This window comes from Dysidea avara, chromosome 1, assembly GCF_963678975.1.
Source record: "Dysidea avara chromosome 1, odDysAvar1.4, whole genome shotgun sequence".
Lineage (NCBI taxonomy): Eukaryota > Metazoa > Porifera > Demospongiae > Dictyoceratida > Dysideidae > Dysidea > Dysidea avara.
In genome coordinates this window covers 52058992-52081406 of record NC_089272.1, presented here as the reverse complement: position 1 = coordinate 52081406, position 22415 = coordinate 52058992, and the positions used below count along the sequence as shown (strand labels likewise).

The following is a 22415-nucleotide window of genomic DNA, read 5'->3' as shown; positions in this document are numbered from 1 at the left end:
CTCACTTAAGTTAAAAATTGCTCCAAAACTAATAGTAAAGGTATTCTACTGTACTACTACTACCACTACACAAAAACCTGTAATATTGCATATACTGTACAACAGCACTAATATAGCAACTTATTTCAAACAGTTGGATGATTACAACTGATTTGTCTAGGAATACAACATAATTGTTACTACTTGTGTGTGGGTTGTGTCATTTTGCATGCATCAAAATGCACTTAGTCATAAATTTTAAGTTACTTCTGAAATGGTCTGTTAACATCAAAGCATTGTCGGTAACTAGGTGGTTGACCATTTCCAGAGTCTTGAGGTGTTTTCAAAATTCTTTTCATCTTTCTAAAAAATCTTTTTAGGGCATCAACATCTTCGATATTAAAAATGTGGCTAAAATGACTATTTTTTCCTTGTATACAGTCCAGCTCATCTTGCTCATCCTGACCAATATTGTCACCAACCCTAATAGTAAAAGTATTCACATCATAAATATCACTTGTGTTATGAAAACACTTGGCTGCTTCACAGATACTTAGATGACCATTAGAATATCCATCTGTAATTACTACAACATCAATTGGTGCTTTACAGTTTTTGTAATGCCTTTTCCCAGGTAGACCACATTTTTTAGTTAGAACTTTATCACAAACACATTTGATTGCTTCACCAGTATAGGTTAATCCTCCATGATAAGGAATGTTTTGAAGAGCCAATTGAATTTCAGATGTTTGGTTATTAGCTGGAGAATTAAAACAGAACTCTTGATAGGTATGTAATCCAAACGTAATGGCTGCTACTTTAGTATTTCGACAAAATAATGGAATAAGCCCAGAAAGAAGTAATACCACACTTTTGAATACAGTCTCTCCAATGCTTCCAGAAGTGTCAAGCATGAGAAGTAAATATCGATCATTGCAAGTGGTCATTCGTCTTCGTCTGTGCTGATCATTGGTGATGTGTAAATGTTCAAGTAAATTAAAAGGCTCTGGAGTTATACTACTGTCCAAGATTGGAATTTTGTAGTTATGCACTGTAAATTCACTTAATAAGCTAGAAGTATCTTTGCGCTGTTCTGTATAATAAAAAATGTGAAAAATTTCAGTTTGGTATGCACATTGGAGAATTGATTATCTGAACTAATGTTGGAGTGTTTGTATAACTGAAAAGGTATGTAAAATTAGCGCTGATACTTTTTATTCCTTTCTAAGTTGTTTGTCTTGCTCAGATGTGGATGGGGTTATAATAATGTATATGTATGTGCAAGCTTATATGAAGTATATGATCTATTACCAGAGGTGTTTTGTTCAACTACTCTGATAGAGCATATATACCTGTTGACTGAACACCCTGGTTGAGCAGTTATTGTAATATTCAGACAATCAACTCTCCACTGTATTCATTTTAAGGCACTTAATTAATTATATACACACATGTTAAAAATAATGGTTATACTGTACATGAAACTTAATATATGATTTGTTTCTATACAAGTACACAAAGAAATTTGGAGTTTTCAACTAGAGTAGGGACCGGACCATAGCACATCGATAAAAAGTACTGAAACAAGTTGGGATATTAAATCACCGTAAAACAATAAGAAGTGTTATATCCCTACTGTGTTCCAGATACCATAACGGAAATGCACAGTAGAGATATAACACTTCTTATTGTTTTACTGTGATTGACTACTCCAACTTGTTTCAGTACTTTTTATTGGTGTGCTATGGTCCCTACTCTAGTTGATTTTTTTCGTGTACTTGTTTGTTAGCTTTTTTTGTAAATCATTTTATTATGACTGGTGAACCCACGCATACCGCATCTGAAATGGCATCGCATACCCCAGCTATATCAATTATCATCTGAAAAGTGAAGTATTGATTACGCTTTGTTGTCAGCTATGTTCAACCCGTTACGCAGCATTTCGAATCAAGAACTGTTTGGAAAGCACCTCTACAATCCATGCATACCAAAAGAAATGGTGCCGCGTGCCCCAATTTTCATCTGAAAAGTGAAGTATCCATTATGCTTCGCTGTCGGCTATGTTCAACCCATTACACAGCAATACGAATCAAGAACTGTTTGAAAAGCACATCTGCAATCAAAATAGCCACTATGAAAAATACGGATGATTTCCATTTCGAAGGGAAGCCATCACATGCTATCACCAAATCGACACCTTTCCCTGTCAGCAGAGATGAATGGGACACAAAGGAGAGTAGGTGTGGCCCACAAAATAACATCATCCCAAAACCAGCCTCAGTTTTCCCTGACGACGATGAGGCAGTATTGGTGAGGTAAAATTAAGCCCAAACAAGCTTTCAGATCAACCCGAAACACTTTCAACAAGTTGCTACAGAATTTTTTTTAAATTTTTATTCGACAGAATTTTCTACTGACTGACTGATGCCTTCAGACAAGCATAACTCGATAACGGCTAAGGCTATGAGCTTGATTTTTTCACTGTTCGACATCGCTTCGGCCCGACAGGTGCCTTTTGGCAATTGACATACCGCAGTACATACAATGCATTCTTCCTTTGTGGTCCCCACTATACAGTTACTATCGTACTGTATGATAATAAATACAGGTGCTTTTTTACGTATAAACTAAATCATTAGTTTAGGAATTTTGAATTATTAATTAATTAATTACCCTTACTTAATAACCTATTATTTTGAACCAATTTAATGCTTGGCACATGGTTGGAGTTCAACATTCATATCAACTATACCACATGCGCTACCTTGTTCTGATTAATTAATCCATATAATGTGGATTCTTGAACAGAAATAAAGAGAAAAAAGTATGAAGATGATGCAGCAGCACACTGTACGAGTTCGTAGAAACCATGCATGTATAATAACAGCAAACTATACGACCTAGTAAAAATTTCAATGGCAGGACCAAAAAAGCAGTCGCATCTATACGTATGGTTCCATATACCGCTTGCTATGTCACACTCAAAACTTATGCTATTGTTTTTAGAATTAAATTATTGGTTACTGCTCTTTTGGATCAAACAGTAGAGCTAGTTACTGAGTAGAGTAAAGATTAAAAATTTACCACTAACATTGTGAGTGTTAGTAAGTACGTATAGACATCATCACCTCTTTACTATACCATAGTATGATCAGGAAAAGGTTGCCCATGCAGTAACAAAATTTCTCATATAAAAACATCTAGTATGACAATGTGATAGCAACAAACAGATGAAAATATTTAATAACATTTGTAGCCTTGCAGGTAGATGAAGGTTACAATAAACTGCATTCTAAGTACTGATGAAGCTTTGTGTTAAATTCGTGATCATTCACAAGAAATGGACAGATGCAGTTATAGTACAACTACATAGTGAAACACATACTGTACTTACTTTCTAATGTACATATCTTATGTACATCTGCTACTGGATCGGGACAGTGTTCAATAGCTCTCTTTCGAGGAAAAGATGGAAATCTACTACCACTGGAGCCAAAAGGTTGAGATGTGGCTAATGAAATTGAATATCTTTTTAAAGGAAAAATTATATGTGGTTTTGTAGTACCTGTAGATCTAGATCTGTTGCAATAAATTCCACTGCATGGTAATGATAATGCAAGATGTCTTTTAGTAGATGGTGTTCTAATTAAAGCATATGTGTTGAGTGATCTTGTGGACTGTCTTCTGGTTGGGGGTTGTGTGGTAGATTTTGGTGTTACAGTGGTAGTTGGTTGACTCGTTTCTGAGAGTGGTGGTGTTGATATCCCCAAGTCTAGTGCTTCGATAAAGATTTGCATTCTTTCATTTAGAGTTGGCTTACCTATAATTTGCACATAGAATACACATGCACCATACAAAGCATGTAGCTACACAGCTTGTCATAATAATTAAAGGTACATCTATGTTTTGGTGTTAGGAAACAACACAAACAGTACATCATATAGTTGGTGTTAAAACTGTACTTATTATAATAGCTAGGACTGCCTACTGTGTAGCTATAATCACTGCGTCAGGCATAATAAAGTAATTGTGGTGACTTGTGTTACAAAACGGTGCGGTGACTTGTGTTACAAAATGGTGTGGTGACTTGTGTTACAAAACAATATAGCCACACAAAAGCTTACAAGTATATTTAGTTTCTGTTTTATTCTTGCAAACTTTGTAATAATCAACTCGAGATCTGACTTTTTTGAACGCTTTCTTATTAGTACAGTTTTTAGTTCTAAATACTCCTTTATACTCCCAAGAACTCCATTCAGTGTAATAACAGTGATCTCCAGACTCTTGACAGTGTTTAAATAGACCGGGGAGTTCAAACCTCAAGTTTGAATTACAAAGTAAGTTTGCAGCTAAGCCTTGAGTTGCAAACACTAAAGCCAATAGTAGCACAACAGTACTCCACATCATGTACTGTAGTCTTAATTCTGCATCTACAGTAACTACATAGCATGTTCTATTGCAGTGACTTATATAGCATCTTTCAAATGCACATGTATGTATGCACTAGTATAGTAATATTGGAGTATGCATTGCAGTAATAATAATTTTACTATACAGATACCTCAGATAGCTGTTACCATATAGGGCAATGTACAGGCTTCTCCCAAAAAAAAAAGACGGTGAAAATTTCATATACCAGCGTAAATGCTGTACGTATGTATTCTTTTGGAAATTCAGTGGAACCTATAAATCAGGACGCTTGAAAATGAAGACACCTGCTCAATCTGGATACTTGATAATAGTGTTAAAGCATCCCTTAGCATGCAAACCAAACTAGAAAATCAGGACATATTGGGTTGGTCCCAAAGTATCCTTAATACACAGGTTTTACTGTATCAGTTTATTAGATTAGTGTAATACATTGTAATAGAACATAACTATGTTGGTGACTTAAAGCTGAAGTTTCATTACGCCATGCACTAAAAGACCAAAGAAAACTTTGATAGAAGAAAAGTTAACAATCCATACTCCATCAGCCATGATGAACTCAATGTATTGTACTGCTCCTATACGTGTACCAGTTGGTAATCATGTACTATATCACAAAGCACTTTATCCTTATGATAGTGCCTTTATCTTGTAAATTAGATGGTTGCATCAGGCAGGTTACTTTGTCCACAAATGATACTTTTGGAATTCATAAACTGGCCAATGACATAGTACTTTTAACCGTATTCATGCACCTTGATCCTCCTTTGTAACATGTCTCTGCTTGCCAGGCTATCAGTCCTCTACCGTAGGTGTATTTGGCACTCATTAAAAACATTTTTAATGCACCCATATAGTACATACCTATATTAATGAGATTGTTAATTTGATCAAAATTATATGATTTGGTTATTAAATAAGTTTTCGCAAATATAATTTTTACTCATGTGGTGAGCTACATGAACATTGATTAACACAGGCTTTTGAAATTTAATAAATGAGTTGGAATGAATTTAACTATGTGTAATCCCATAGTCATCAGTATCTGAATAAGTAGCATACTAATGTACAGTAGTTTGTCTAGAAATATCAGTGACATAAATTACTAAAATTAGAATAGAAGGGACCTAGTACAGTAACTATAGTGTATGGGACACCACTTAGTACTCCAGAGTAGCATCCATCACATATAGCCTGAGAAGATAGAGACTGATATTCAATTTAAAGTTGACGTTTCTAATTCTTTAGTGGCTAAGTTTGTGATACATGTACAGTAGCTAGACTAAGTGTAAAACATAAATTACATATTGTTCTTATAAGTTGTATGTACTGTATGATAGTAAAAATAAATAATTGCAATATGTATTGGCGGATCCAGACTTTTGGAAAAGGGGGTCAAAACATTACAGGTAAGGCAAACCTTCATCCTCGGGGGTCTGCCCTGAAAATTGGATTTTATGAGATGGGAGCTGGTAGGATGACAATTTTTATTCAACTGTTGTATTAGATCTCTAGGGGTGACAGCTCTATTACGGTATCTTGATCTTGATGTTATGGTAAGCTATTGAATAATAAAGTAAAAGCTATTGTCCACTAAATACATGCCATGGCCATCCAGGAACTTTTTGAACATTAGAACCTCTGAATTGGTATGTGTGGCCGATTTCAGTAGTTTATTAAAATAGCTGAATTAATTCAACATGGGTGATTGCTTTATTGAGGTAGCTACAGGTACTATCATGGTTAATGACACTCTATGTTGATGACTGTATCTTGTATTGATTACTCATTTACACAGAGGACACCACCATTCTATAGCATGCCTTTGTGTTTGAGAAAAGTTATGGCAAACATTCCTAAGTGCACTGTCCTCCATGTTGGCAGCCGCAGAAGCCATCAATCAAGTGTTTATCTATACAAACTTGAACTAAAGCCAGCTGATGAATCAAAATAAAGTATACTACGTATATTACTAAGAAACAAACCAATCCCTTGGTTTATTTCTGTGATGAAATCTATCAACAGCTTCTCAATACATTAAAGAACAAGCATACCTAACATATTACTTTATGTACACCACAAACTAGAATTTGCTTTATAATTACAGGGCATACTGAGGGGGGTTTCCAAGGGTTTTTCAGGAAACCCCTTTGGAGATTTTACATACCACTTGAAACTTCAGGTTTCTAGAATCTGGAATCTAACATGGCACATTTTAAACTTTTACCTTAGTTAAATAATGGTTTCTCACATGATATAGCACTTATAGCATTGTTCTGAATGGTGAAAGATTGAGATACTCTAATAAAGCAGTCAGGCATTATAAACTACTCTAATATAACAGTCACTTCGCTGTATGATAGTGGAACCCCTTTTCAAAATTCCAGCGTATGCCCCTGAATTATACAGTATGGAACCCTATATGAATGATTCCCATTACAGACATAGGGAAGCCATCGCGCTACCATGAATAAGCACAGCAAAAAGAAATGGGACACAAAGGAGGACAAAGGTAAGTCCATGAAGCATGCGTTGTATGTACTGTGGTATGTCAAAAGGCACCTGTGAAGCTGAAACGACATAAAATCAAGCCCATATCCTTAGCTGTTATCAAGTTACCATACACCTATCTGAAGTAGGGTTAGGCGGTATTGGCAATTTCTACTTGAGAGTATTGCGACAAGGTGACCGTGCAATAATTGCAACTATTGCCATGTTTGGTAAGAGAAACAAAACACGTTATCAATCAAGATTATTTAGTGCATTATTATGGGCCTACAATATCCAAATAAGATACTGACGTGTAATTGTAGCACAAGTTGCTGTCAGAACTTCAGGTCCAGTTCTCTAGTGTCTGTATCAGTCCTGTACAACGTTGAAACCGGGTCACTACTACTGACCCGGATGACCCACTGACCCGGATTGACCCGGATGTGACCCGGATTAATTAAAGCCGAGACGTGTTTCGGCTAGTCTCAGGTGAGCGAACGAGTCTACATTGTGAGCGTTCGATTCGTGTTGAGTAAATATTGCAACTTCAGCCTAGATGTAGGTTGAAGACCAAAAAAAAAAAAAAAGGTCTTCACTTACTGACAATAGCTACCCCTCACCATAGATACCCTCAGTTTCGTGCTACATTCTGCACTTACTAACAAATAGGCGTGGCTGAGCATATGTTGGTAATGCGATAAGTGGGCGTGGCTCACGAAAGAGCTACGCGATAGCGTTTATAAGTTCCACGTCGTCAAACGAACAATTTAGTTTCTCACGTGATCCAATCCTGGTCAGATCCGGATAAATTGTAAACCGGGTCAGACCCGGATGACCCGACCCGGTTTCAACGCTGGTCCTGTAGTCACCATATAGTGCTAATAAGTATTAATAATAATAATTAAGGCTTCTTTAGTAGTCAGTATAGTTTTTCACTTAGCAATTATGCAGAAAATGCAATAATATTGCACAAACGGTATTGTGGTATCTGCGGTACTCAGTATTGCACATCATAATATTGCATTCAGATGATAATGTTGAAATATTGTCCAACCCTAATCTGAAGGCATCAGGCCAGGCAGTCATAGCAGGCAGGGAAGGCAAACAATATCATTCGAAAATTCTACTGAATAAAATTATTTTCATATTTGTAGCAATCTATTGGAAACATTAATATTTAGTGTCATACTGAGTCACTTTTGGGCTTGGTCATTAATACTTCCAAGATGCCAGGATGGTATTGTGAAGCTGGTTTTGGGGTGATCTTTTTGGCCAGAAAAACTACCATTACACTGTATGATGCACCCCATCACATAACTTAGTATTGGGATAGAATATCTACCATGCTTGATAAAGCCAACATTGTTAATGTTTATTATTATTGTTTATCTAGGCCCGGGGCAAACACAACCAAGTACAATCACCAATGGGACAACCTACTAATGGGGCATGTTGTTAGAAGTATTGTGCTTCTGTGACAAAGTGATCTCACTCCTGGCACTGAAAGGCTTCAGGTTGAGAGATATGTATTTTCACACAGAAACTTATTAGCTGAAAACTGTGCTGGCGTTAACGTTCTCCACATAATGGCTTGCCAGGCCCAATACAACACTACTGGTAACTGATTGCCGGTAAATTAATAGTGTGGCAATGGCATAATGATGTGTAACACAATACTGTACAACATACAGGAGATGCAGTTTGTACCATAGAATTGTATGTAGCAATGTATTATTGGCATTGAACACTGGAGATGGAAATAATTCAGCTAGCAAGCCAGAAGTATACAAAATAATACAAATACACAACAAACAATCATGTTAAAGATACCCTTAATCTTGTTCATCACCTGAAACGTGTCCACTGGCACCTGGCATAGCTACTTGGAACTCAATGTGCCACCTGAACATACTTGTAATCTTGTTGTTTACGCATAAGGTGGCCTCTGGCTTTCCTACAATCACTCCTGCCTGTTCGCTAGTGCCTGTTCGCTAGTGCCTGTTCGCTAGTGCCTGTTCGCTAGTGCCTGTTCACTAATCTTCTCCTTCGCACAATCTGAAATTAAAGCATGGGTGTGGTACTGGGCGTTATATAGAATTACATGTACGTTAAAGTCATCAGCACGAACAGGTGCAACGATTATACGGTTGTGCCTTCGTTTACAGGCGAATCGATTCCCGGTTAGTTAATGTCTCTAGGCCTCGTAGTTTTCTCAAACATTAATAATTATTTATTTATTTATGACGTAATTTTAACCGCATTTCGTATTATTCTTAGTACTTGGTTGCATAATATCTAATCAAAATCAGCCAAGCCATAAAACAAGGTGTGGCCCCCAAAAAGGCCATGGTGAAAAAAGATGTGAAATCCAAGGTGGTGGCCAAGAAATGGCTGTGATTGTTGCTTAATGGTACAAATTTTAACAAGGACAATTCAGGTGAATTTGGTGCCACTTTTTCACCATGGCCTTTTTGGGGACCACACCTTTTTTTACAGCTTGGCTGTTTTTGATTAGATATCACTTCTTTTTGTGTTTGTATAGTGCAAAGCCGGCCTGTGGCTGGCTTTGGGGCTTTTTAACCCATCTTTACCACAGGAAGAAGAAAAGAACTTAAAGATTTTTAATACTTCAACTATTTTAGATTTTAGTAGTAATTATACAGATTATATACATGTATTTATTACATGCCAATTATTCCCCACAGGATGGTTTCTTTGTAACTGATCTCTCTACAGGGTGACTTGTATCTAGCTGAACCCTCAGGGTGATCTGTTCACTGCTGAACTCTCTACAGGGTGATTTGTTTGTAGCTGAAGTCTCTACTGGGTGAATTTTTTCTACCTGATCTCTCTACAGGGTGATTTGTTTGTAGCTGATCTCTCTACAGGGTAACTTGAACTCTCTACAGGGTGATTTGCTTGTACGTAGTTGAACTCTCTACAGGGTGATTTGCTTGTACGTAGTTGAATTCCCTACATTGTGTATAATTTCAAGCTGATCTCTCTACAGGGTATTTTGTTTGTAGCTGAACTCTTTACAGGGTGATATGTTTGTAGCTGAACTCGCTGAACTCTTTACAGGGTGATATGTTTGTAGCTGAACTCTCTACAGTATGATTTGTTTGCAGCTGAACCTCTGCAGGATGATTTTTAAATAAATGAACTCTCTACAGGATGATTTGTTTGTAACTGAACTCTCTACAAGGTGACTTCTTCTAGCTGATCTCTCTACGGGGTGACTTGTTTCAAGCTGATATCTCTACAGAGTAAATTGTTTGTGGCTGAAATCTCTACAGGGTGTTTTTTTGTAGCTGAACTCTGTACACAGTGACTTTTTCTAGCTGATCTCTCAACAGCATGATTTGTTTCTGAACTCTGTACATGGTGATCTGTTCGTAGCTGAACTATCTACAGAGTGATTTTTAAATTTTTTTATAAATGAGCTCTCTACAGGATGATTTGTTTGTAACTAAACTCTCTACAAGGTGACTGCTTCTAGCTGATCTCTCTATAGGGTTACTTGTTTCTAGTTGATCTCTTTACTGGGCGACTTGTTTCAAGCTGAACTCTTTCTAGGGTGATCTTTTCATAGCTGAACTCTCTACAGGGTGATCTTTTCGTAGCTGAACTCTATCTATTTGGAGCTGAGCTCTCTACAGGGTGACTTGTTTCTAGCTGATCCCTCTATAGGGTGACTTGTTTCTAGCTAAACTCTGTACAGGATGGTTCCTTTGTAGCTGAACTCTCTACAGGGTGGTTTATTTGTAGCTGAACTCTCTACAAGATGACTTCTTCTAGCTGATCTCTGCAACTTGTTTCTAGCTGATCTCTCTACAGGGTGATTTGGTTGTAGCTGAACTCTCTTAGGGTTTGTAGCTGAACTCTCTACAAGGTGATTTGTTTGTAGTAAACACCCCTGCTTGGTGAGTTGTTTATAGCCGAACTCTCTACAGGGTGATTTGTTTGTAGCTGAATCCTCTGCAGGGTGTGATTTGTTAGTAGCTGAACTACAGGGTAGTTTCTTTGTGTCTGAACTCTCTACAAGGTGACTTCTTCTAGCTGATCTCTCTACAGAGAGACTTGTTTGTAGCACGTTTCCTATCCAGTGTGATCTGTTCTTAGCTAAACTCTCCACAGGGTAGTTTTTCCTAGCTGAACTCTCTACAAAGTGACTTCTTCAAGCTGATCTCTCAACAGTATGACTTGTTTCTACTTGAACTCTCTACATGGTGATCTGTTTGTAGCTGAGCTCTCTACAGGGTGACTTGTTTCTAGCTGATCTCTCTATAGGCTGACTTGTTTCTAGCTGAACTCTGTACAGGATGGTTTCACTGTAGCCGAACTCCCTACAGGGTGATTTATTATTTGTAGCTGAACTTTCTACAAGGTGACTTCTGTTAGCTGATCTCTATAACTTGTTTCTCTCTACAGGGTGATTTGGTTGTAGCTGAAATCTCTACAGGGTGATTTGATTGTAGCTGAACTCTCTACAAAGTGATTTGGTTGTAGTTGAAATCTCTACACGGTGATTTGTTTGCAGCTGAACTCTCTACAGGGTGGTTTCTTGTATAGCTGAACTCCCTACAAGGTAACTTCTTCTAGCTGATCTCCCTACAGGGTGATTAGTTTCTAGCTGAACTCTCTACAGTGTGATTTGTTTGTAGCTGAATTCCCTGCAGGATGATTTGTTTATAGCTGAACTGTCCAGAAGGTGACGTCTTCTAGCTCTTGTTTCTAACTGATCTCTCTATAGAGTAACTTGTTAGCATAGCTGAATTCTTTACAGGGTGGTTTTTGGTTGCTGAATTCTCTACATGGTGACTTGTTTGTAGCTGAATTCTGTAGAGAGTGACTTGTTTATAGCTGAACTCTCTTCAGTGTGACTTGTGATGTTCTGAATCTCTACAACGATACATTTGTAGCTGAACTCTCTACAGGGTGACTTGGCTAGTAGCTGAACTGTCTATAAAATTAACTGTTTGCAGCTGAACTTTCTACAGAATAACTTGCAATGTAATAGAAAATTCTATAATGGAGTAAGTCATAAACGTAACTGAGTGCTCTATTAGGGTGACTGTTCTATTAGAGTATCTTGATCTCGCATTTGCTACATGTAGTTGGCTTTCAAATCATAACTCAATGGTTTGTAATCCGATTCTGCTTCTTCTGTACTACTGCAAAGACTTTCTACGATTATTATTCCAGCCACATACCAATTTCAGCTCATTGCTCTAAGCGGTTTGCCTGGTAGGCATGAAAATTGTTGGTAATTTTACTCACGAATATCGATCGCGCAATTGTTACACACCTTAGGTTTCGTGCCATATCTCCATGATCTTAATTTCAATTGCTTTCAAACCACCAAAAGGCGCTCCTATAATGGTTGATCTATCCACAAACCGATTTTCATCTCATTCCATGAGGCGGTTTACCCTGTAGGCATGACAACAAATCGATCTTGCTTTACACAAAAAATCGGTCATAACTCCTAAACCATTCATCAAATTAACATCAAAGTTGATTCTAGAATTTGCCTTTGGACTGCCTTCATATGTGCCAAATTTCAAGGTGATCTGATTATGCATTTGTGTTTTATAGCAATTTTTCAAAGTGTGCAAAAAGATGAAGAATAAGAAAAAAAAAATGTAGAAACAAAAACGAAATTTTGGCCACTCATATCACATGCTGGCAACTTTTTTGCAGTACTATCACTTGTTGTATTGTTTACTTTTCTATTACACTGTATTTTTAAAATTTACTTGGCATTCCTACTTTCCCTTGTACTTGGTTATTTTTGTAGTACAATTTTAGACTGGTGAATTCATGCATACTACATCAAAGGAAAGAATAGCACCAAACATTGTAAAATTTTTGTATTACGCACATAACATACTTTCTGATAAATATATCTTAATGATGATCAACTCTGGTACTAGGACAGTAGTGATCTATAGCTCTCTTTTGAAATGGAAAAGATGGAAATCTGCCACTACCACCACAAAGGCTGAAATGTTGAATATGAATATTATGTAGCTAGTGTAGGTGGTCTTGTAGCAACAGTGAAATGCCAAATTATTGGTGGTTTTGTTGTACTGAAAGGATTTTCACTATAATTGCATCTACTGCATGGTGTGGTAGGAGGTTGGGTGGTAGGTGGTGTTGTTGTAGGAAGTTGGGTAGTAGGTGGTCTTGTGGTAGGAGTTTGGGTGGTAGGTGGTCTTGTTGTAGGATGTTCAGTGGCGGATAAAGGAGGGTTGCAATGGTTTCAGTTGAAACCCCCTCTGAAAAAGTGTGCGCGCCCATAATTTATTTACGATTCGTGTGAGTTATAAAATTACCAACAGTTATGCATGGTGTATCACACTGAGACCTTTTCTACTGGCCAAACTTCATTTTTGCCTTTGAAATCACTAAAAATGGCATTGCGGCATTGAAGCATATTAAGCACTTCTAAAAATAATATTTGTTTTAGTGCTGTTTTGCTTCAAAGCTTTCTGCGAAGGCCTGGATCAACTATGAAACAATGTTTTGGAGTGATTTTTTTTATGATTCACTATAGATCTATGTATAGCTATAGGCCACTGAGCTATAAGACTGAGTAAACAACCCTAGCTGGACTAAAGCTAAGTGCATAGGTTGGACTAAAGCTAAGTGCATAGGTTGGACTAAAGCTAAGTGGGATCAGTTATTGAAAACTTCCTGAACCTGAAACCCCTCTGAAAATTCCTAGATCCACCACTGATGTTGGGTGGTCTTGTTGTAGGAGGTCAATTGGTAGGTGGTCAGGTGGTAGCTGGTTAATTGACTTGCTCCTGTGGGTGGTGTTGTTGATATGCCTAAATCTAGCGCTTCGATAAAGATCTGCCTTCTTTGATCTAGAGTTGGTTTGCCTAGAATTTTCAAGTGTATATAAGCAAACGGACTTCAGTGCACATTTATGCAGCTTAATTTATGTATATGTATATATATATATATATATATATATATATACCACTTTCACACCTCACTTCAAAGGGAAGAGAAGGTGTATAAGTGGTATAATAGCACTGCTAGCAGTGCTCAGGAATACTACCTCCTATTCTCATTAATGCATTCCAAGCATTCTCAGAAATCATTTGATTTCTTTGATGAAACTGTGTGATCTCCTCTTCTTTAATATAGCGACACTTCACAGGATTGATAGTGGGTTTTAGTTTTTGTAAAGTGAGCCAAAGCATAGATCATGGACTTAGGGAAGAAGATAGTTCATTGTTTTACTGAATGAAGAAGGCCACAGGTTAGTTTATATAGAACATGTTACATTCAATAGTCACGCAGTGATGTCCAGCACTGAGACACTGGGTGTAGTGCTTAATTGATTTGGCCATTAGTGTTAATAGTATTCACTACTTTAGTTTATTCATGGCTAGTAAAGTAAGTACTTTAGTACAGTTGAATCGTCTTTACATTACTGTTTTGACACCTGTCGAGATGTCACACACATGTAGTGACTGGGCGTGGAGCTTAATTGGCTAGGCCATTATAGCGCTGTAAACATATTCACTGCTTTAGTTTATTCATGGCTAGTATAGTAAGTACTTTATAGTGCACTTAAGCTTCATAATTAGCTGTTCAGCTCGTATTTGGGCTTCCTGTGTTTAATTGTGTACCCACAATTGAAGCGATCTGCATGCTAGTGACAATACACTTACGTTCGGCCTCTCAGCAGCGCCTTGTCGTTGCTCTTATGACGTTACCCACAATCGAAAGTCACATGGTCCCATATAAATACACTCACAAAGCATTCCTGCAGTTTCCATGTACACTTGCAGGTGAGTCACCCGAGTGGAATATATTAGTTGTAACATGGGCACTTGTGATTTGCCTGAAATATACACACTCACACTCCGGCTGCGTCCTCGTGCTCGTGTGTATATTTCAGGCAAATCACTCATGCCCATGTTACAACTACTACAAGCTGTAAAAATAGAGTGCGGCCCGCAGAAAGGCTATGGTGAAAAAAGATGTGAAATCCAAAGTGGCGGCCAAGAAATAGCTGATGATAGGTTAATGGTAAAAATTTTAATAACGACAATTCAGGTGACTTTGGTGCCGCTTGGTCTTGGCACAAAATTCACCTGAATTGTCGTTACTAAATTTTTTACTATTAACCTACTATCACAGCCATTTCTTGGCTGCCACCTTGGATTTCACATCTTTTTTCACCATTGCCTTTTTGAGGGCCGCACTCTTTTTTTACAGCTTGGCTGTTTTGGATTAGATTTCATTTCTTTTTGTATTTTATACTCCAAAGCTGGTGGCTTTGGAGCTTTATTAACCTATCTTTTTTTCTTTACCACAGGAAGAAGAAAAAGATGAAGATTTTAAATACTTTAACTAATTCTGATTTTATCAGTAAATGTACAAATTATATTATATATATATATATATATATATATATATATATATATATATATATAATATCAAACGGTACAGTCGTACCGTTTAAGTAGGAATCCATGTGAAATTTTCGCGCGACGCCCAAAATCGCGCCTTTAAAAATCATCCTAGAGATATCTTACAAGACGAAAATCACCTTTACGGAATAGTACTAGTCCATATAATACATAAAACAGCATTAAATGCAACAAAACGCTTATAGGTGGCCGGATACAGAATTTAAAAAATCGCCAAAACTTTGAATTTTAGACTGACTGCCTGACTGATCACAGTCACAAGCCTAGAGGCCAAACGAAGCAGTGCACGGCAACCATTTTATGCAACACTAGCAAACTCACCAGTGGGATGTGCCTTTTGGGGTTCCGAGTGTGTGCCCTCAGCGCCTTGTCTTTTCTTTTATCTTCAATCAGGCTGCTTGTCTTCTTCTTCATCCAACGAAACCATATTGAGGCATTAATTTTCCGTATCAACACTTTCTTTAAGCAGCATAATAGACGCCACAAGATTATTTAAGGTGCTTAGACTACACTACTGTACAGAGGAATAGATTATATTCCTTACTGATATAATCTATGACGGAGGGTACTCTATGGAGGTACTGGTACTAGCTAGATAGCTTCACGATGGGTCACAAGACCACGCCCATTCTTCATTCTATACATTATTGATCTACTGATTGAAACCATAATGACACACCCCTTTTGTGCTAGCTGTATTTCAGTGACTACACACCTTCAATTTGGAAGGCTGACTCGACATACTCTATAATCGATTGAAACCACGCCCATTTTTGGGCAAGGGTACATCTTTCAGGCTGCCTCGAGATACTCTAACACAGCAGTCACCTTAATAGAGCAGTCACATGTTTATAGCTAGCTGTATGCTTTAACAAAAAAAAACTAAACAAACTAGTATATTAAAATTATAAATTTAAAAATAAAGTAGGAATCCAAGCAATAAAAAGTAGCGAAACAAGAGAAGAACGATGGTAGCCATTACAGCATAGCTCGGTTGGAAATTCCTACTTTGGCATTGAACACAAAATAATGGCTATATCATGCCAAAGTAGGGATTTCCCACCGAGCTATGCTGTAATGGCTACCATCATTCTTCTCTTGTTTCGCTACTTTTTATTGCTTGGATTCCTACTTTAGTTTTAAATTTATAATTTTAATATATAATTATTCCCTACGGATAACTTGTTTGCAGCTGATCTCTCTACTGGATGACTCAATTTAAATGTAACTGAACTCTCTACAGGGTGATTTGTTTTTAGCCGATCTTTCTACAGGGTGACTTGTTTCTAGCTGATCTTTCCTTTTTTTCTAGCCGATCTCTCTACAGGGTAACTTGTTTACACAGTAGCTGAACTCTCTACATGTTGGTTTCTTTGTAGCTGAACTCTCTACAAGGTGACTTCTTCTAGCTGATCTTTCTACAGGGCGATTTGTTTGTAGCTGAATTCTCTACATGATAGTTCCTTTGTAGCTGAACTCTCTACAAGGTGACTTCTTCTAGCTGATCTCTCTACTGGGTGATTTGTTTGTAGCTGAACTCTCTACATAGTGGTTTCTTTGTAACTGAACTCTCTACAAGGTGACTTCTTCTAGCTGATCTCTCTACAGGATGATTTGCTTGTAGCTGAACTCTCTAAGGGTGATTTGTTTGTAGCTGAACTCTCCACAGGTGATTTGTTTGCAGCTGAACTCTCTACATGGTAGTTTCTTTGTAGCTGAGTTCTCTACAATGTGACTTCTTATAGCTGAACTCTCTACAGGGTGACTTGTTTCTAGCTGATCTCTCTACAGGGTGATTTGTTTGTAGCTGAACTCTCCACAGGTGATTTGTTTGCAGCTGAACTCTCTACAAGGTGATCCTTCTAGCTGATCTCTTTACAGGATGACTTGTTTCTAACTGAACTCTCTACAGGGTGATCTGTTCATAGCTGAACTTTCTACGGGGTGATTTGTTTGCAGCTGATTTGTCTACATGATGGTTTCTTAGTAGCTGAACTCTCTACAAGGTGACTTCTTTTAGCTGAACTCTCTACAAGGTGATCTTTTCCTGTAGGCGTGACAAACCTTCGACCTTATTTTACGCAAATAATTGGTCATAACTCCGGGAATGTTCATTGGATTCCTACCAAAGTTGGTACTGAAATCCGCCTTAATGAGCCCTTTAAGTGTGCCAAATTTCAGCCCGATCCAAGCACACATTCATGTTTTATAGCGGATTTTGCAAAGCGTGCGAAATAAAGATAAAGAAAAAAACGAAGAAATTAAAACGAAATTTTGTTCACTCGTATCTCGGAAATGGCTGGAGCGATTTTCTTCAAATTTGGTATGTAGACTCCCTTAACTGGCCGGCACTTCTGTAGCAAATTTAGTTCCAATCCGACTAGGGATCACAGAGCTACATAGGTGTGAAAAATTGCGTTTTCTTTCTTCCTGTTAATATACTCATGGTGTGGCGCGCCGGCTTCTTGGGCCGCACAACACACTACCATGTGTCTTGATTATGTCCTAATAGTTGATAACAACAGATGACAGTTGGGATACTATGTATACTTACTCAGAAGAAGTTTTGATGCATGCAGTTGCATAATTGCAATGGACAATCGCAGTGTCAGTTTGATACCTAATGCAAAGCAAGTATAATGCAAATTTTCCATTTCATTATTGCAAATTTGTAATTGTCATACCGGGCTCTGACTTCTTCAAATGCTTCTTCAGTAGTACAGTTTTCCGTTTTAAATACTTCCAAGAACTCCATTCAGCATAAGCACAAGTGAACGATGTTTTTCTGATTTTAGACAGTGTTTAAACCAATCAGAATGTACAATTCTTAAAAAGGAATCACATGGCAGTGGCTCTATGGATAAACATGCAAATGTTAAGGCCAATGGTAACACAATGATCCTCCACATTGTGTAACTTCACAGTTGCATTTACAGTAACTAAACAGGAAGCACAGTTGTAGTGATTTATGTAGCTACAAGCTACTTTTGGATATGCATATATGAAAAAGTCATACATCATTGCAGTAGTTAGCCTAAGGGCAATATAGTTGATGGGCTTCCCACCAGAGGATGATTAAAAGATATTCATACATTGGTGACTTTTAAACAGGTATATATAGACCTTTACCTTGAAATGGCAACTTTGGTTGTTGTCTTGTGGTGTTGCACAATTCTTTAGCTACAGAGACACTATTCTATGCATGTGAATGGCATCTGTGATATGAGAAATATATCACATTTATACATATTATACCACTTTATGTGCATTTGAGCCTGTGGCCCTCATGCTTGTACATATTTCATGCAAATCATTTATAACCAAAAACATGAAAGAAAATACTTAGCTAGGTAATACATTATTCATGATAAAGAACTCTTTTTTGTTTGTTTGAGTTTAAATGATAATAATTTTTAGATGCTTTGAAGGTAGCAGCTACAGTTTCAGATAATTTCATATGACAAATGGAGTTTATTGCATGATACAATGATACAGATTTCTGTAGGAAGAAGCTAATGTTGATTTTTGGCTTCACCAAATTGCAAATGCTTCATTGGTCAAGGTTCTTTACGAATGGGGTTTCACTGAACTACTGAAATCCTTCCTAGATCCTCCACTGCATAGTAGCACATAAAATGGCACACTGATGTTAATACAAAATGAAAAATTAAAATATCAAGATAAAAATATTTTGTTGTACGTAATATTAAGTTAAATATAATACCCCTGGTATAGCCAAAAGGGAAACCAATATTATGCACCATTCCCTATATATCATATTACAATCAGTCTGTGCAAACATGCATGAATACTATAACATGTATTTTACTCATGATTTAGTAAAGTTAGCTTATGAGCAACTATATATTGTATACATGCAATTATGATGGAGACAAAATGTATACAAAAATCTATCTCTATTCAAAGTTATAATATTTGAGAACCTGACATATAACTTACATGCTCTACAGGTAAATGTTAATATCTATAATCTCTCTGTGAACTGATTGTGATATGTAATCTATGCTTTCCTTACTTTGTAACAAGTACACTTCAGCTCATCCATCAATGGGTAATTAATCATGGTAATTCCAAATATAATTTGATCTGTTGGTTAAATAATATTTTTGTAAATAATTTTTATCTTTGTGGTGAGCTAATGAACTCCAATGTTTGCTAACATGATAATATTTGGCCTAAAGATTTCAATTAGCAAGTAATAATATTGCAAAATATACTTTTGACTGCAGCTACAAATGAAATATTATGACTACATTAATTTTATTATTGTTATGTAGTAGCTACAGTGCAGTTCAGTTCATTTATGTTCGTGATATGATTCTGACTGATCCAAGCAGTGAAGACTTCTGTAACACATATTTGGTAACTGAATATATGCTAGCTAAATTTAACTATAGGTTAGAAAACTTTGCGACACAAGTACACTTCTCAAAACACCAAAATTGAATCTCCCTTTTGCAACATGGCGGATAGAAATGGATAGCTGCAGGTTCAAGGCTGCCCATGGATATTTTCTCCTTTCTGCAACTTTTCAAACATATTTAAGAATAATGTAACATTTTTAAACAGGCTGTAGGACCAGGTGTCCTACAGACCTTCAGCACTTGTGTTGTAAAATAAGCATTTATAAATAAATGAAGAACCATCAATCACAACTATGTCTGGTCTAGTGGTGTTTTATATAGAAGAGATAGATTATTATTGTAACATACACTGAAAATTGCTATGTTGGTCAGTGAGGATCTGGAGTCGGAGCACTAGCTCTACCCAAACTCTGGGAGCCCCAGAACCCTTCATAGCAAATGTGCAGAGCAAAGAATAGCACCTTTAAAAAGTGGAGCTATAGGATGCTTTCCCTTTAAATATTGGGAGAGAAGGATCCAGACATACTTTCACAACAGGGATAATAGTAACAGACTTTAAATTCCAGTCTCTTTAACTCAATGCATATAGGCAGTGTTGGGCAAGTTACTTTTTACAAGTAACTAGTTACATATTACATATTACTTGCAACTGAACTATTTAGTTACAGTTACATATTACCCATAAAATAAAGTAACTATAATAATATTACATATTATATTACTTTGTGTCCACAGCCTTAAGCTGTCACGTGTGAAACTACCGGACAACGTGCAAATCTTGGTTATAAGTAAGAAGCGGGTGAATAAGCTTCATTCAGTAGGCTTCATTACTTCGTTGTGACAAGGCGTTACTCAGTGATTACTAACGAGGTTGTTACTTGTAGTAATAATATTATGTAATATTAGATTCGTTACAGCAACTATATTACTTAGGTAACGTGTTACATTTGTAAGTAAAGTAACTTGAGTTATATTACCTGTTTTTATAGCGTAGTTCGTTATATTACTTAGTTACACAAAAGTAATAATATTACATAATGCGTTACTCCCAACACTATAGGTCTTGCTATTATTCAGTCTCCTTGCTAATAATGTTAGTGTCAGCAGGAACAGCTACGTACATCATTTAAACAGCAGAGCGAGTGTAATAACTATATCTGGGCGATGGGCAGAAATGCGACGATCTGTATGGATATCAAAGTCCCAGAGAATCTTCACTTCATTGACTTGAACCAGCGCTGTAAGTGGGTCAGTACTGTTGACCCGAATAGTAATCCGGATGGGACCCGGTTTAATTAAAATAGAGGCATGCCCCAAGAGCTAGATTAAAAGTCCACAAGTTCCACTAGTCAGCCCTACATTTTTTACACTATAAAAAATTGTCTGCAACAAGTGAGTAGCTACATATTACCAAGTGGGTGTGGCTCCATGTACGTATTATCAAGTGGGCGTGGCTCCACATAAGTTTACATGCAGCTACAGAATTTCCAGTAGCAACACGGATCTGGTGATGCATGTATGCCCACAGAGCATAGCTGGTACAATTCCTATAAGTGGGTGTGGCTCTACATACCCCACACAGATAGCAAAGCATATTCTTGAATAGTGGGTGTGGCTCCACGTAAGTTTCTTGAGTGTTTACAACTGTATTTCCATCAATACAATCGAGCTTGTTAACTTATAGTCACACGTGATCGCATCCGGGTCAGACCCAGATATTCAGTGAAGTGGATAAGACCCACTTGACCAGGACAAAATGTGACCCAAATGACCCAGATAATCCGGCCCACTTACAATGCTGACTTGAACCACAGACTCTGGAACATACGACCAACACCCAAGTGGGTACAAAACTCTTGTGCATGAGCGAAGCAATAGTTATGCCGTGTGAGATACTCAGTACCAGTGAGCATAGGCAATGTACTCAGTGGATGATAAATAGTTTTAGGGGCATATCCTACACAACGGGTCCTGAGAATACCTTGACTTTAAAAGTATTAGTAGATAGAGCTTGATCTTGAAGCAAAGCCCCTGTATCAATCTTTAGCTATGAAACATGCAACCATGTCAATTATTATTCTATTATTACAACAACTACAAAAACAAAGTATGAAATGTAACTGGAATAGCTAAGGCATAAGCAGCGTGAGGTGCTATCAGCACTTGAGAGCCGAAGAACCTTCCTCAAAATTGTAACACTTCCCAGAATTGCTGTTTTCTGCAATACATATTGATTCAAACTGTGTACGATAATTATTATTATTGAAATACACACAGAAAATGAAATCAATTCTGATAAACAGCTAGCTACAATAATCATCAAAACCTAACAAAGGTTTAAAGATGAATGTTCAGTATTCGATGCAACAGTCCAGCAGTTCACAGTAAAACATTTAAGTAAGACACAGTGCTTCAAAGTAATAGTAACTCTCTTCAATCAGTCATTAAACTTGGGGTCAGCTCAAAACGCCAAGGGCACCAAATAACTATTGGAATTACATCTGCTAGAGTCTTTGAATCTCAATTAGTAAGTCCTGATACTTGTCAACCTTTTCAACTTTTTTACTAACAACTTTAGAGTCAAAAGGACATGAAAAGTCTACCAAAAAGCATATCTATTATCTTTCAACCATCAGGGTAATTGGCATGGATAGTTCTGTCAGTTATATACAGTGAA

General features: G+C 37.1%; 1 protein-coding gene across 1 annotated transcript in view; it reads right to left on the bottom strand.

Annotated features, from left to right (window-relative positions):
- Nucleotides 1-242: 242 nt before the first annotated feature.
- LOC136247374 (eukaryotic translation initiation factor 3 subunit F-like) overlaps nt 243-22415 on the bottom strand; it is a 27312-nt gene continuing 5139 nt past the window's right edge. The window contains exon 4 of the mRNA XM_066039044.1: nt 243-462. Within this exon, the coding sequence (XP_065895116.1) occupies nt 243-462 (220 nt within the window). The remainder of the gene's footprint in view (nt 463-22415) is intronic.